We start from the raw sequence: 17,534 nt of genomic DNA on the forward strand, positions 1-17,534 counted from the left end.
TTTTGAAATACTAAGGCTTTTCTACCTCAGGCATAGATTACCTCGGCTGGATTTGGCAAAACGTTTAGGAATTTCGGTCCTCAATGCTCTTCAACTTCGTACTTTATTTGGCCTTTTTAACTTTTTTTAGATTCGAGCGTCACTGATGAGTCTTTTGTAGACGAAACGTGCGTCGGCGTATATACAAAATTTTGTCCTGGTATCTATGATGAGTTTATCTACATTGTTTTTTAGGTTGTGCACACAATAATTATAATTTTTTTATTCATTGACTATAAAAATATTTACATGTTTTTTTCTATTCCAGCTGTGATTGTGTTCAGTTTCTGTTACTAGAGTTTACTAAGCATGATCTGATTACTGAGAGCCAGTCTCAAAGACTGTTACATAGAAGGTACTTATAATAATCTGGTTCCATAATCATGGATGTATAAAAAAATATTTTATAAGAATCTATTAGAAGAACATGTTTCTGGAATAAGTTACATCTGACACTGGGTAGGCTAGATACTTATATCATTTAAGGACATCAACACTAAAACTAAACCAGTATAGAAAAAAGCATCTTGGGTCAATTTTGCCTCTCAGAGTACCCGCAATAATTAACATAAACTTAAATAATCAATAAATTGAAAATTCACACTCAAAATGTTTCAATTAAATCTGGTCAACAGTCAAATACAGACTTGACTTCAATATATCTTATTTGTCTGTTTGACTGTTGAGATAACTGGAAGACAAACATATGACAATACCCTACTTGTAGGAGCACTGAATCTGAGAAACCTGCCAAGGCCAGTGATGTTGCTACAAAGCCTACTCCTAGTCTAATTATTAAGGCTGAACCTACAGTTGGCAGTATCTTAAAGGTATTTACAGAGATATCTTCATAGCCTTGTATTTCAAAGGTAATATTTACATCAAAATGAATGAGGAATCTATATGTGAGTATTTTGAAGTTAATCAGAAAGTCACATTTCCTTCTATTTAATTGGTATACATGTATGTCATTTCCTTAATCAAGTAACAGTTGTCTTAATATTACAGCAAGATTTTTTTATAATTGATACAATTCATCTTTTGTTGAATTTACAAAAAAATACATTGTGATATTCATGGGGATACATGAAAGTTTTCTTTTCATACTATACCAATGGTTACTAGTATTTTGTAATAAGAACTTCTAGTGTTAAGTTGTGTCCTAGTTACCAGCTGGCTTTAGAGAAAACTGATGCTGATGTGAGATAACCTGTTTTCAATGATACTAGGAAGTACACTGAAGGCATCTTTATACTTATTGTAGCAGTAATCATCAACCAATAGATTTGATAATTGGCATGAATATTATATATCATAAAGTGCTTGTTATAGAAATCCAACACTGCATCTTTTAATTGTCTTTTTTGCACTGATTTGCTTATAGGAGCTTTTGTTGTACCTTTAAAGCTAAGAGTGGCAAATATATAAATATTTTGCAACATTAAGAGACTAAGTAAAATGTTTTTTGGTTTTTAAATTCTGTTCAAGCCATATGTATATATGTTCTCTGACAAATTTTTCATTACCAGTAAAAATGTTTTGTGAAAGCAAGAAGTTTTAAATGGATGGACAATGATATCTTTTTTATTTCAATACTTTGTTTTATTTTTTTACTCAAGATTTTTTTCTTCATTGTTTAACAGGATTCTGTTATAGTTAATTAAAATATATTGTTTGCTGTATATATTCAACATATTACATGTACATTTATTTTAATTAAAGAAGCTGAAATTAAAGTGTGGAGCATAAAATTATTTATTTATTCCAAATAACCAATTTATAAAAATTTTGAATAGTTATATTCCCACAGTTTTTGATGGTCAGTAAAAAAGCCTGTCTAGAGAAACTATCAGAGATTGGTTTTAGTTCTTTGAATCAACTTTTTGTTGTTGGTTAAAATCCTACCTTCCTGTTTTCTTTCTTGTAATTCCTTACTCATTCATGGAAAGAAATGTATACTTCTATCATAGATATATCAAGGTTTTTTTTATTGGAGCTTTAACATTTCTTGTCATTGCATTGGGGTGTCAATATTATTTCAATACTGTACTTTTACTTATTATTAAAAAGATCAGTTGATAAAAAACTAGATAGAAAGATCAAAAGGAAGGCTTTAAACATTATAACCTTTCTAGTGAATACTTCTTTGAGTATTTGATTAAGTTTGTATATTTCTTCAATACAAGAATACATGAATTATCAGGAAAAAACCCAGAGGGGTCCAAGTTATTCATTTACAATGATCACTAGCCTGTCCACACTGAGTTAATGATTTCCAACATGCTTACTGCAAAGTCTTTCAACTCCAGTCGTAATGAATTAAATTGTCAGTTTTCTTTTCAAAGTTTGCCAAAGGTTTGGGGTTCTCTCAAATTAGCAACCCTAACATGGTAGAGTTTTTAAAATGGCCAAAAATCAATGAAACAATTAAACAGAAAAGATAGAGGGAAACATTTACTGTTAAAACAAATTTACCGCATGCCATTTGAAAAACCTTCTCTAGACAGCCTAAACAGTGAAGCCTTATATGTTTTCTCTTTATTATCAAGAAGACTCCACTAAGATTTCAGCTTCTTATGGTTGTGATTTATTTTACTTTCAGACTCTGCATACAAATGTCTCTGCTCTGAACAGCTCCAGTGCAAATGTATGTCGTAGTGGTAGTAATCTTTAGTAGTTTTGTTTAGTTTTATGACAGACAAGAGGGTCACATATCTTTTGTATGAAATATACATAAATCATGTAACTGAAGAACTTCACACCTATTTAAAAAAATAGAAGTAAAAGTAATTTCTTAATGGTTTTATACTCACCTATAGTGGCTTAGATTTATTCTTTTTTATTTAGAAGATTAATAACCATTTTTTCATGATTTTTTTTAATTTAATGTTGAATCAATATTTCTCAAAATAGTGGAGTATTATGTATAAAATTACAATAGTAAGCTTTAAACCAGATGTGGTTGGACCTCTTTTGTTTGTCATTATAGATGTTAATGTTTGGTTTGATGCCTTCAAATATTGCATCCATGTAACAATTATCTTAACTTGGACAATTTAGGAATATGCATGTTTCTATCAAAATTTGTGCAAATTTGGTACATTGAATAAGAATAATTGCACATTTTAAGTTGTTAAATCTTTTCTTCTGGTCCATCATAAGCCTTAAAATTGTATAAATATATATTACGAATTATGTTCTACAATAATGCACCTTAATAATGCACAAATAGGTATTCATTTGAATCTTTTGTACTTTTAACAAGACATAAAGAAAAGGGAACTTATTTGCCTTTCAATGATTTTTATTAACCAAAAAAAAATAATTCATGCATTGTTTAAGCATTTAGTATTAAGAATGGTTTTCCGGAGGCTATTTTCTCTCTCATTAATAATGAATTCACAAAAATGTAATATCCACCGTATTTCTTTCAAAATAATTAATATTGGGCTTTTGCAAAGATATTTTTGCATGCATTATTTTGCTTGCCTTATGCTGCTATACTAAAAGTGGATTTTGTATTAACTTTTAACGTTAATAATTAATGAATATTTTTCTTCAAATGAGTGTCATTTTGTTTTTACCATGTATTTGCAATTTAGTGTTTTTCTTACTGATTCAATCAAAAAATTTGAAAGTTGATACTTCTGCAATCTGGTTGATCTGCTATTTTCCTTCTTCGATTGAAGCTTTGAAAGTGACTTTTGGAATGTTTTGTTTATGGTAATCCTTGCCCAGCATTTTCTAAATTGTTTTCCAAAGAGTTACTCTAATATTTGCAAATGAAATATACATTGTCGCATGTTTAATTTTCAGTAGTATTTATTTATTTGTACATCCCCACTAGGTTGAAGTTATAGCTATAAAAGGGTTCTCAGTCTCAAGTGGTTGCTAATATACCAGGATAAGGTTTGATACAGAAGAGTTCATATTTCCTGTGTAAGACTCCATCAATCAAAAAGTTTATTTTTATTATAAAGTTTGTAGTCCCCACAAATCAAATAAGAGAAACCAAGTCTAGATAAACCAGTTAATCCAAAGAGTGCTATATTTTTCTTATAAAAAAAAAAAAATGTACAATGTTATTATGAAAATTTGGAAAGTTTTCAAACAAAATTAAATTAAGGATTATGAATTTGATATACTCTTCATTTCTAACAAAAAAAGTAAACAATTGTTAGCCTTGATCAGACAAGAACACATTGCACAGATTTACAGGTGACTGAAGCTCATATACTGATAGTGTTGTTTATATCTAGTAATGTATACTTACAGACATTAGATGCTGACTGTTCTAAGAACCAAGAAGCTTTAATCAGTGTATTGTGTCATATGTTATCGGGGAAAAGTTTTGATCTCATCATAGCTGCTGCTGCTGCAAATGGAACATTACAGAATTTTGCTGTCAAACTTGTCAAGTTAGTATTATTTCTTTCTTTCAGAGCTACTAGTAAATTAACTTATCATAGATACCAGGATTGCAACTTTGTATTTACGCCAGACACATGTTTTGTCAACAAAAGACTCATCAGTGACGTTCGAATAAAAAAAAAGTTAAAGAGGCCAATTAGCATATGAAGTTGAAGAGCATTGTGGACCAAAAATTCTTAAATGTTTTGCCAATTACAGCTCTGTAATCTATTCCTGAGGTGGAAAATAATATCAATTGTAAATAAAATTACTCCTAGATTAATCTGTATACTTACTTGATCATATGCTTGCTAAAAAGACTCTATCGTAAATACATTTACTGTCATGGACCACTGTAAATTTTTGTTTTGAACCATTTTGGGATAGGTTGTGTACGGTACTTCTTATAAAATTATAAAATAAAATTGAGAATGGAAATGGGGAATGTGCCAAAGAGACAACAACCCGACCATAGAAAAAAAAAAAAAAAAAAAAAAAAAAAAACAACAACAACAACAACAACAGAAGGTCACCAACAGGTCTTCAATGTAGCGAGAAATTCCCGCACCCGGAGGCGTCCTTCAACTGGCCCCTAAACAAATATATACTAGGTCAGTGATAATGAACGTTATACTAATTTCCAAATTGTACACAAGAAACTAAAATTAAAATAATACAAGACTAACAAAGGCCAGAGGCTCCTGACTTGGGACAGGCGCAAAAATGCGGAGGGGTTAAACATATTTGTGAGATCTCAACCCTCCCCCTATACCTCTAGCCAATGTAGAAAAGTAAACGCATAACAATACGCACATTAAAATTCAGTTCAACAGAAGTCCGAGTCTGATGTCAGAAGATGTAACCAAAGAAAATATATTGTATATATTAAATGGACCGGTTTAAAGTGGAAAGATGTTGAAGTTAAAAATAAAGATTTTAAAAAAAAATTTCCTTATTTTTCATCTGGATATGAAAAGCATGGTTAAATGGGGAAAAATAAAGATAAACCAATACAATGGAATTTCTAAAGTTATTTAAGTGAGACATGTTTGCAATTTTTGTTTTTAGATTCCTTGTTGACCCTCACTTTGTTTTGTGAGAATTGATAGACATCAATGCATGGCTTTGTTTAAACTTTTCATTAATCATGAAATGACCCAATATGTCTAGTTTGTACATGCTCCAAACACTCAGATATTTATGTTTTCTTCCCCCATCAACAAACCAACCTGAATCTTTCACATACATTTTTTTAAACCAACAAATTAAAAAACCTGATGATTTACAAAAGTGGGATAAACTGTTTCAAAATATCAAATGTTTAGAAAAAGAAATTTATGATTTAATTTACCAAATGATATGGCTACAATATCGCATTGAAAGTACAAATGTGGAACATGTTATTTTAATTTATTTTTACAATTTTATAGGATAAATGAGTATGCTAAACAAGTACAACAAACCCAAGGGGAGAGTTCTAAAGCAGCTCAGAACAGGGCATTGTTGTTTGATATCTCCTTCCTGATGTTATGTCATATCACACAACTGTATGGATCAGAAGTAAGTCAAACTTAGAAGGATTGTCATACCTTACATTAAGTACACAGACAATCTGCATGAAATGATTGAGATTTAGTTTTAGAAATTAACCACAAAATTAACAGAAGAAAAGCACCTCTTAACATTTTGTGTTTTGAGCTGTATAGTAAGTTGAATCTTTAAATACTAATTCAATTAAATAGATATTTTATACATGCTTTAAAAGGAAGGCTAATATAAGGGGATGGAAATGAGCTTTAAAATTATATACTTTTCGTGTTCTGTGGTTTTTTTTTTTGCTTTTCTTTGCTTTTCAAAGTAGATCATAGGTATATATTTCTAGAGATAAAATTTTCTTATACTTTGCCAAATGAGTTATCTCCCCTTAAATAGCTTATTTGAAATCATTGATTCTAAAAACACTAAATTTTTATATTTGTTTGAACATTTTGAGTTTTACAATAAATCACCAAGTTTTCTTTACCGGTATATAGATAAACAGTCTAAATAAATTGCAAACGTGTCTTCAAATTTGCAGATTTGGGTTGCATTGCACTTACTTCATGAATTTTCCTACCATTTTCATAAAATCATTCAAGAGCAATTAAGGGAATGCAACAGTTTAAAATGAAATAAATTAATGACTCAAAACTTTCTCAGACATTGCTAACATTTCTTTCGATTTTGAAGACAAAATTAAAACCGAATGTTTTGCGAAATACTAGAACGAGCAGTTCCAGACTCATTTCCAGGATTAGTTTTGTTTATCAAATTTACAGGAAATCATCAGCATTTTAATTCTTTAAATATAATAGTTGCACTTGCTTTATTTAGCATGAAATCATTTTGAATTTACGATTTAGTGTGTTATCTGCAGAAGAGAATTTCGACATGCGTATTACATAGTAAACAAAGCATGAGTGTTAGAAGTGAAAAAAATACTTTTTTCTATGTAAATTAAATCAAAGTTTTAATTTAATCTTAAATCAGAAATGACATTGTCTTAGCTGAAATGTAATTAAATAATGAAGACAGTTGTTACGGAATTTTAATTTATTTACAATTAAGTTCTGAGCTTATTAAATTAGCCAATATTCCCCTGAGGCATTACAAAAGTCATTAGGAGGGCCCTCAGAATTATAACACTATACTGGAGTGGCAGATTTATTACAGGAAAGGGATAATAAAACAAAGAACAAGTTCAAAATGGGGATTAAGAAAACCGATCTTAACAAAATGACCGAAATTATTTCTGCAAAAATATAAAATTTGACCCAAATCCCAATCTATCGTTTATGACAAATGGATTTCAGAATCGGTCTTTTCTGACATATATGACTGTTTCCGGACCCTTGCTCATTAGCAAAATGCCCACATCTTATTACTATATGTCAAGTAATGATTTTCTTTTCATCATTTCAGATAGTAACTACAGCCCCTGATTTCTTTGACACGTTTTTCTATCAGTGGGCCACACAGTGTTTACCTGAGGATAGTAAATATAAGTGTATAGATAACCACACACCTACAGAACAAAATAAAGTGGACCAGTTACTTGGTAATCTGCTAAAATCACATGAACTGAATTACATGTAAGTTCACATTACAAGTGTTTAGGGTTCTGTTATTCTCATTTCTTATTGGTTTCATGTGATTGATTGCGATAAGTTTATTCCTTTGGTCTGTATGTTCCATAAAGTTTTTGTCCCATTTCCAAAGCCTTCAGGATAAGCACAATAAAAGAAAGTATTTTTCAAGAGCATTCACTCACTATTGCAAATAATTTGTGATTATTTTTTAGTTTTAACATGTCATTATTTGATATTTTGGAAAAATACCAAGAAAATAGACTTCTTTTGAACATATTTTAGTCAGTGTGTTATTGAAAATGTGTTTTGTTTACAGTATGACCAGATGGCAAGAAATGTGTACCAACATGCCATTTGTGGCACAAGAAATTCTGTTTGCCTGGGAACATGGTGCCTTATCTCCTGACTATGTAAAGGTAGGCTTAACATTTTATTATTCTTTAAAAGTGATTAATATATTATATATATCCCTCTACCAACGCCAAGTGGGGAATTCAGATTTGTATCTTTTCATGCATTGTGTCAGTCTATTCTTATAAGTGCTCACTTTATTACATGTTTTGGGGAGAATATATGCCATAAGGATGATTGCATTATGAGTGTTTTCAAACTTTCTGTTGTTGTTAAATTTTGTGATATTTTAGAAACGAAGGTTACAAAATAACAGCTTAAAGACCCTCAAACTTGTTGATTAGGCCATAAACATGTCACCTAAAGAAAACAGTAACTTAACATAAACAAATGCTATAAACATATCTTGAATTGTCAAATAATTCTTATCAAAATCAAGCCCAGCATGAAATTATTATTTCCCATATGTACGAGAACTATGAGGATATAAAATGAACACTTTATCATACTAACATATCAATACCAGAAATCTGACTTTCATCGATCAAAAATATTTTTTATGAGAATTAAAAGATCAAAAGTTGTATAGTTTAGGTTATTAAAGATTAAATGGGTATAATCCTGCATGTAGTTCTGTCACTGCTATTAAAGTATTCTCAGATTTGGCGTTATTCAATATATTCTCTAGATCATATCAGTAGTCAAACCTACCGATGGGTATCTTTCCATGTCTTGATTTGGACAATGGTTGTTTTATTTCGTTGGACACTTAAATTTGTGGATAAAGTCATCCACGAAAACCACGAAAATTGGTACCCCACGAATAAAAGTACTTTAGCAATAAGTGTTATTTCAGCAATTTTCAGATGAGAATAATTAGATCTTTTTTTATACCACACTTCAATATGTGGGGTGTGGAATATTCTTGTTTTATCCCTGTTCTCTCGTCCTTTCAGTGAAATATTCTGTGCATTTTTATAAGGAACTCTACGTTTTAAGTTTCTGAAATTAAGTAGCAAGCTGCTTGAGATGCATGTTCATATTAGTTGCTCAACAACTTCCTGCTTACATAATAGTTATATATTCTTAAACATATTGAAGGTGGTAGGAAAGGGTGTTATCCCAAATTCCTGTTTTTTTTGTCTTATACCCCTGCTTAAAAAAGGGGGGTATACTGTTTTACCTCTGTCTGTCCATCCTTCCGTCAGTCCATCCTTCCGTCAGTCCATCGTTAGTCCATTTCAGTCAGTCCGTCCCATGAATATTTTTCGTTACATTTTTCTCAGGAACTACAATACAACGATTTCTGAAATTTGGTTTCAGGGTTTATATAAGTCAGCTATACCATGTGATGCGTTTTCGGATTTATCACTTGACATTTTCCTGTTTACCGAATACTTGTATGATTTTACACATGATAGTCAAGTTGAAAGTTTTTGTCACATTTTTCTCTGGAACTACAATACAAGGATTTCTGGAAATTGGTTTCAGGGTTCATACAAGTCAGCTATTGATGCATTTTCAGATTCATCACTTGACAACTTCCTGTTTACCAAACACTTACATATTTTTACACTATAGAAATTATCCACTTGCGGCAGGGGTATCATCAGTGAGCAGTAGCTCGCAGTTTCACTTGTATTTCCCTGCAGTAATATGAATTTGGCATCTCGTTTCATGTGATCACATGCATAGTTAATCAAGGTTCTGTTTACTGAAAACTTATTATAGTGGTATCATCATCTTGTTTAATTTTACTTATATAAGAACTTTTTTGCAATTAACATTTCAATACAGTCTTGTGTTTGTTTATCTGACCTGACTCAAGGTCAATCATACCATACCATATCTCCTTGATTTTTACTGTTTATTCACAGTCAACAGTACACTTTTACACTAATAGCACCAAGATATAAGAGTTCAATCTTTGCAAATATTCAAGTTTTTGGTTTGACCCTGTTGTTGGTCAAAATCCTTACTTTAGCACTTGGGACTAGTACTAGTGCGTTAAGACATTAGAATCTGTGCAATTCTTCACAAAAATAAGACTTTCCATTTCCTAAAATAAGAAATTTGTATGTTTGAGCTTCATTTTTTGGTAGGAAAAGCTCTGTTTTGTAAGAAAATGTCCTCAGTCTTTCAGTTGCATGGGGATTTTTGTGTAAAAGTTTTGATATTTCTACAAAATGATAAAGAGTAAGATAGAAGATTTAGCAGTAGATCTTATGATTTTTTTTAAGAATTCATATCTGATTGACACCATGGCATTGGTTGAATTAACCTCATCACATATTTCTGAAGGCTATCCTTTATTAGAGACCGAATGGTTGCAAGAAATTTAAAAAATTGTGAAATTTAGGTATCCAGTACAGATTGGGAGATTCATTATCATTGTTTTATGTTTATACAAAAGAGATCAAATTAAAGACTCAGAGACGACAAGACGTTCGTTTCATCAATACTGAATTTTGTTTCTATGCCTATTACAGACAATAGATTTTGGTCCTAATGGGTCATCTCTTTCAATTGGTTCCATTATTCTGGTTAAGTCATGATTTTGATCAAGGTTGACTCTAGAATAAATGACTGTTTGTTCACAAGGAAATTTCTGAGATTGAGAACATTTTCCTTTATTTTCCATATTCCTGGTTTTGTCACTTAAAATCAGTTTCCTGCTGTTTGAGAATTTGACATTTTAGTTCATTCAGGAAGTCAACTGTATATTGTGTGTGAATATCTCCAAATTTTATAGATTACAACAAATGTTTGATAAGAAATCTTATTAGAATAGAATATAATCATCATAATTATCAAAAAATTTATCTTGACCTCTTATCTCACCAGTCCAAATGTTTAATATGAACTATTACTACCATCTGTTATATTGATTGTTTAAAATATTAGATCCTTTGAAATCAGTTGATGACTTGAATGTTACCTTGCCAATAAACTTGCTTTTTAAAAAGCTCATTTTTTTCTGATATTTCTACAGACCAATTAACAAGTCTGTTTTTACAATAAATTCAAAAGGACATAGAAACGACATTTAAAAAAAATCTCTCAGCACCTTGGGTGTTGGTCCTCAGATTGTTATCTTAGAAGTTAAATAAGATATGATCCACTTCATTCATCTAATATGGTTATTGTTACATTCAGTATAGAATCAATCAGTTAGATAAAAATGTCAATAGAATTAAATAAAAATTCATGAAAATTAATCAATAATTTCCTTGTCCCTACAGGATAAATCAGGAATTATCATTTTCATGGTTCAGTGGTTAAAGTTTATTTTTTTGAGTTTTGGTCTTTTTTTCTAATACTACCATGGATTCATTTATGTTTGTGGGTAACAGTTTTTTGTGGATTGAGGAAAAATTGTATGTTCGTGCAAATTTGATTTCTTGGTTTTGCTGAAGTTTGCATTCAAGCATGTAGAAAACTAGTGTTTCGTTGAACATTTAAATTTGTGGTTCACCCTTGCCCACGAAAGCCACTAAATTGATATCCCATGATTAATAATGAATCTACAGTTTATGCAACAGGTCTACTATACTGTACTTAGTGTATGGAAATATCTATGATGTTCAGGTAGTCTTGCAGGTTTTATTTGACCTTTACCCCATTTTCATGGTTCATTGCTAAGTGTTTTAAAAGTTGATGTGTTTTGGTCTGTTTTTCTTAAACTATAAGCAATAGGTCAACTATATTTGTTGTATGGAAGGATTGTAAGCTGTACATGTCTGACTGACATGGTTCATCTGACCTTGACCTAATGTTCATGGTTCCTTGGTCAATGTTTAGTTTTTCTTGGTTACATTAATATAAAAAAAGAATATGTGGTAGGATTGCCAATGAGACAACTCTGCACAAGAGACCAAAATGACACAGAAGTTAACAACTATAAGTCACTGTACAGCCTTCAAGAATGAGTATAGCCCATACCACATAGTCAGCTATAAAAGGCCCTGAAATGACAATGTAAAATAAGTCTGTGTCTCAGAAACTATAAGGAATAGGTCATTATATATAATGTATTGAAGGATTGTAAGGTGTACATGTATTTCTCCTTCGGTTCATATGAAATTGACCTCATTTTCTTGGATCATGTGAAGTTTATGTGATAGTTGTAGTAAAGCTTTATATTTAGGACTATCAACATAATATCAATGGTTAGTAAAGATGGTGAGACATTTCAACATGTGCGCTCTTGTAACCTTCTCTATATTACAAAGAGTTCCATTTCATTTGTTTAATATCAGCTGTGTTTTTGCCTGGTAAAAATAGTACTTAAATAGCATGTAATTAATACCTTTTAACCAAGAAATAATATTTTTATCAAAAAGAAAATTTACATAAAGAAATATGTGAAATTATTTCATAATCCTCTGAGTTTGACACAATGAATTATTGCTTTGTTCTGGTCTTCAGAAGTTCGACAACAACCCACCAAAAGATTTTTACTGTCTGTAAAGCAAAGACTTAACGGATAAGAAATGTCAAGGTCTGATTTTTCTTTATAAGCTATTATAGAGCCTTGAGCATTAAGAAGATGAATTGCACTATTTCTTGTATCGCACACAATGATATTTCCAAGATATGTTGTTGCTATATCTCCAGGAAGGAAGAAATGTTCTGTAGGGATATTAGATGGATGTCCGTTATAAACCCATTTCAGATTTCCATCTTTGTCTAGCGTAACTATTCTTCCCTTTACCGAACTAGTACTCAAATCAACTATACAAATGTCTTCATTGAAATTTGTAGTTATTCGCCAAGTAAAGTCAAATATGTCTAATTTGTTTGTCCCATCTGCTTTTTTCAGAGTGAAACTCTTATATTCAAATTCATTTAATTCTTCTCCATTTGCACTTAGTTTGATAATAAGTTGTTTACTTTTAGTATCTTTATTAAGAGTCTTCCACGAGTCTTTGATAATGACCCCTATCAGTAGACTGTTATCTACAGTTGTATGAAGAGCTATAGGTTTCTGAGGAGATAAGTCCTTGAAAGTTTTCACCTGCCCATCTGGATTAATGCTAAGGATTTTACAATAGTTTTTCATGGTGCAAAGTTGCTCTCCTGATTTTAAGATGGTCATGTCATCTATTTCTGGTAGACTTATTGTATTCAATGTTTTGGTCTTTTCCATTGTTATTTCTAGTTTAAGTGCATTTTTGGGACTGCTTATCCAGAAATAATCTTTTTCAGATTGTAGGATTTTCTGAATGTCACCAAAATTGGTTGTAAGGGATTTTAAGATTGTTAGCTTAGGTTTAAAATCAGGGTTAGGAATAAATACTATTTCTAATTTACCAATCATTTGAACAAGACTATTTTGGTGGAAAATTCCTTCTGAAAACTGAGGTGATTGTTGAATGTAATCTATTTCTATCTTACTAATTTCAGACAAACTTTTTTCTAGTCTTTTGATATCTCTTTGCATTTTTTCTATATCTCTAGAATCTTTGCTTTCATTGATATTATTTTTGAAATATGAAAGATCCTTTTTTATTTCAGATATTTTGGATTTTTGTTCAGAAATGTCAGAGCTTATGACACCCCATTTTTCATGTAATTCATTTAGTAACATTTGAGTATGTTTTTTCACCTCTTCAATGAAAAAGTTCTCTCTTTCTTTTATATTTCTTTGTGCTTCTTCATATTTTTGACGATGAATGCAATCAAATTTGTTTAAAGTTTCTTCTTCCTTTTCAAATTTTCTAAGAATATCCACATCAATATGTGTTTCAAAGTTTGTCAGTTCTATCTTGAATTCCCTATGAATATCATCAACAGAGGGCAGATTATGATGGTTATGATATATGGATTGACATGAGGTACAGGTCAGTTCCTCACATGTTCTACAAAAAACATCACAAATTTTGTTTCTATGCCTATTACAGACAACAGATTTTGGTCCTAATAGTTCATCTCTTTCAATTGGTTCCCTTATTCTGGTCAAGTCATGTTCTTTTCCAAGATTAACTTTAGAATGAATAATCTTACAATCTTCACAAATATATTTGTCACACTGAGAACATTTCCAGCATATGTTTGTATTTCTATCACATAATCCACAGGTTTTTGCTGTTTGAGAATTTGACATTTTATTTCTTTCAGGAAGTTAACTGTACATTGTGTTTTGAATATCTGTAAATTTTACATTAAACACAACTGTTTGATACACAATCTTATCAAAATAGTAAATGATCATCATAATTATCAACAGCTTTATTGATGTCAGATGATCAGTTCATTTTGACTTTAATCTCACTGTACCAAATGGCCAATGTGAACTGATATGTATTACCGTCATTTGCTATAAAAAAATATTTACTCCTTTGAAATCAGCTTTAAAAAAATGTATGCTGACTAATTTATTTGATCTGACATTTGGAAGTACTGTGGACACATTTTTCATGGGATAATAGTATACATTGTACACGTTTTTATGGATTTCTATAAATTAATAATTTTTAGGTGAACCACAAAGTTTTTAAAGGCTGAAAACCATGAAATCAAATATCCAAGAAAAAATACAACTTTTCCTCCTCTCAAAACTGGTTCTTGAATTGTTTTTCATGTAACATAATCAAGATGTAGACTGTTTGTCTAATAAACTTAGCCTATTGCACTTTTTTATTTGCTTTATTTTGATTAGATATTGTCTAACATAAGAAACAAAATGTAATTAAAAAAAAAATTGCCAACTGTTACAAATGAAGTATGAAAGTGAACCTTTATGTGATACTCTTGTAACATAAAAACACAAAACACAACAGAACATTACTGGAATTTACTATGTAGCATGTAATATAATCAAAGTACATATGGTATGGCTTTTTCCATGTGACAACCTGAAGATTTGATAAAAATACATAAATATGCAGCTCATCAGATTTTGTGGTGTAAGCATTTAATTATTGATAGTAGATTATGTCATCATTAAATAGATCAGATAAAAAAGTTAAAGTCCATTTTGTATCATTACATCAGTATCTGATATTTCTATATAAAGTATATTTTTCATTTACTGTAAAATAACTTTTACCTATTTTGACTAATGTATGATTTATTGATTACCAGTTGTAGAATAGACTCACATATATATATATAAAAAAATAGGACCCAAAGCTCACCTCATTCTTAAACCAAAGGAGAAGGTCTTTAAAGGACCCAATATTTCTAGCCTATATTTCAAATTAGGGTTTATTGACTAATATCACATTTCATAATAGCAAAAGCTTTAGAAGAAAAGCTGTACAAAAACAGTTCTATAACTCTATCTTGTGTGTCTTAATCAATTTGAAACAGTTTTATATTTTCAGACTATGGTTAACAGAAGTAACATAAGTATATATTTTATATTTTCAGGCTATGGTTAACAGAAGTAAAAGTAAAATGTTATGTCTTCCTATCATCATGTCAACATGGTTATGTAGTTATATGAACACAGTAGGGGAGGAGTCAAGAGAGAAACCATTAAAGATGCTACAATTTTTACAGAATATAAATCCTACAGAGGGGGAAGTTCATTTTACCGAAAGGTATATTAAATCTCAATCAGAAACGATTTTGAAGATTAAATCTTGCTGAAAATCTTGCTGAGGGAAAAGGCTACTTTTACTGAAAGACATATTGTAATTCCATCAGAAATGACTGAAGATCAAATCTTGCCGAGGGTGAAGTTGGTTTTACTGAAAAGTATATTCTGTATCTAATTGTTGGATGATTTTGAAGATCAAACCTTACTGAGGGGAGTTATGTTTATAATCACTCTCCATCTTATAAGTTAAGAGACATTTTGGTTTTGTTATGTTTGTCTGTTGGGTACCATGAACTCAAAAGCTTCTACTAATTTTACAATTAACATTAGATAATACTGACAGTATTTCATATACTTTATTTAGTGTGTAGCTGTACACCTCCTATTTATATGTGTTTAGGTCTTTAAGAACTTGATCTGATAAAGTTCCATTCTTTAAATTTTTTTTTTTTATAAACGATAAAAATGGCAAGTACACAACTTTATGTCTTGTGGATGAATTAGTGTAAGTTTGAATAAATTCTTTATGTAATTTTCATGGAGTTTTGGGATTAACATATATACGTGATTTACCTGAGGTAGACAATAACCATGAAGCAACATGATAGAGGTAATAGCTAGAGAGAGCTGGACACTTTCAGGAGACACAATTGTATGAATGTGATCAGATATGTTTGTTACCCAATAATTGCAATTATTCAACCTTGTTTAAAAAACACTCACTGTTAGATTAATTTTTTTTTGCTGTTTCTGTCAGTGGCTGTCTCTATATACTTTACAACTTTTTGTTGTGACCTTATATATAAATAACTCAGTTACTGGTGATACAAGACTTCCAATTGTCATTATTACACAATAGATACAAACAGAAATGCAGTTTTCAGAAACAATTATGAAGAGGTTTTGTTAAAGTCCATACTGTTAATTCAGAAATTATTGCGTGCATTTATTATTGCAATTTTGTCATTTTAGACTAACATATGATTTTATTTTTTTTGCGAAATTGAGAAAAATCCAGTTTAATTCATATAAAAAAAATCAAATGCGAGTTTTAATTATTGCAACTATAACCCAGTCGCTTTTTTGGCAATAATAAAAATATTGCAATAATTTTTTAATATACGGTATTTAGATTTACATTTAAGTAATCATGAATTGATGAAGCAGTGTTTAGTATATTGAACCTTATATTTTACAGATCGCACTTGATGTCAAATATCCTGAGGAAAATTGTCAATGATATTCTGCCTGTTAACATGAAGGATAAGACAAATCAACACATACCACTTAAACTGTTACCCTGTGAAGTTCTAGACAAATGTCTCAAGAATCTATTCAGTAAAGGCTGGATAGATATGCAGAGTGTTTATACACTGGAACAACTTCTCAACCTCTGTGGTGGAGATTGGTTCAGTGATAGGACAGTTATGGTAAGGGATTATAAAATGTACAATTTTATGAACAATTATATAAAGAAAAAATTATCAATATGCATTTAGTCTTTATTAAACACTAAATTACACTGTTTACATCCTTTGAGGGATGAAAGGATCAAATATTTTTTAACGGCCAAAATTATAGGATTGGAAGGTCAGAATTTTTGAGGGATGAAAGGATCAAATATTTTTTAACGGCCAAAATTATAGGATTGGAAGGTCAGAATTTTTTTTTCAATTTATTTTTTGGTCTAGAGCCTTGAAAATACTGGTTTCTCACCATATATGGATCCAGTATCCTACATTTGGCTTTGGAAATCACCATTTTTAATCTTTCAATGAACAAGGTTTTAAAGAAGATTAATATTCTTTGTTTTATGAAATGAAATAGTGGTTACAACTACTGGTATATTGGTGCAAATATACTAAAGAAATCCTAAAAATTAATATGATCTGAGCTCAAATAGTGGTCATTTTGGAAACCATTATAGCTCTTTTCATAATGATAGCAAGACAAAGGTTTGTTTGGCTTGCTTGCTTTGTTTGTATCAATGTTTGCTCCAGCATTGTAATTAAAACTAACATAATACAACATAAAAAGCCGGATTTAAATTTGCATATATT

The 17,534-nt window shown here is 30.4% G+C and overlaps 2 protein-coding genes across 9 annotated transcripts in view; one reads left to right on the forward strand and one right to left on the reverse strand.

The window, feature by feature from the left end:
- The window catches only part of LOC139513541 (mediator of RNA polymerase II transcription subunit 24-like), a 43,817-nt gene that overhangs the window by 15,979 nt on the left and 10,304 nt on the right, over positions 1-17,534 (forward strand). For 4 of the 8 annotated variants that reach the window (XM_071302148.1, XM_071302150.1, XM_071302151.1 and 1 more), the window contains exons 10-18: positions 308-394; positions 767-869; positions 2,642-2,686; positions 4,315-4,457; positions 5,880-6,009; positions 7,411-7,580; positions 7,894-7,993; positions 15,303-15,475; positions 16,673-16,904. In XM_071302148.1, coding sequence (XP_071158249.1) covers positions 308-394; positions 767-869; positions 2,642-2,686; positions 4,315-4,457; positions 5,880-6,009; positions 7,411-7,580; positions 7,894-7,993; positions 15,303-15,475; positions 16,673-16,904 — 1,183 coding nt within the window. The remainder of the gene's footprint in view (positions 1-307; positions 395-766; positions 870-2,641; positions 2,687-4,314; positions 4,458-5,879; positions 6,010-7,410; positions 7,581-7,893; positions 7,994-15,302; positions 15,476-16,672; positions 16,905-17,534) is intronic. The other 4 variants (XM_071302154.1, XM_071302155.1, XM_071302153.1 and 1 more) reach the window with 1 other exon arrangement.
- Positions 12,304-14,102, reverse strand: LOC139510718 (protein wech-like). The gene has a single exon (XM_071297247.1). The coding sequence runs from the start codon at positions 14,032-14,034 to the stop codon at positions 12,304-12,306; it is 1,731 nt and encodes a 576-aa protein (XP_071153348.1). The 5' UTR covers positions 14,035-14,102.

This window comes from Mytilus edulis, chromosome 2 (genome assembly GCF_963676685.1).
Source record: "Mytilus edulis chromosome 2, xbMytEdul2.2, whole genome shotgun sequence".
Classification (NCBI taxonomy): Eukaryota; Metazoa; Mollusca; class Bivalvia; order Mytilida; family Mytilidae; genus Mytilus; species Mytilus edulis.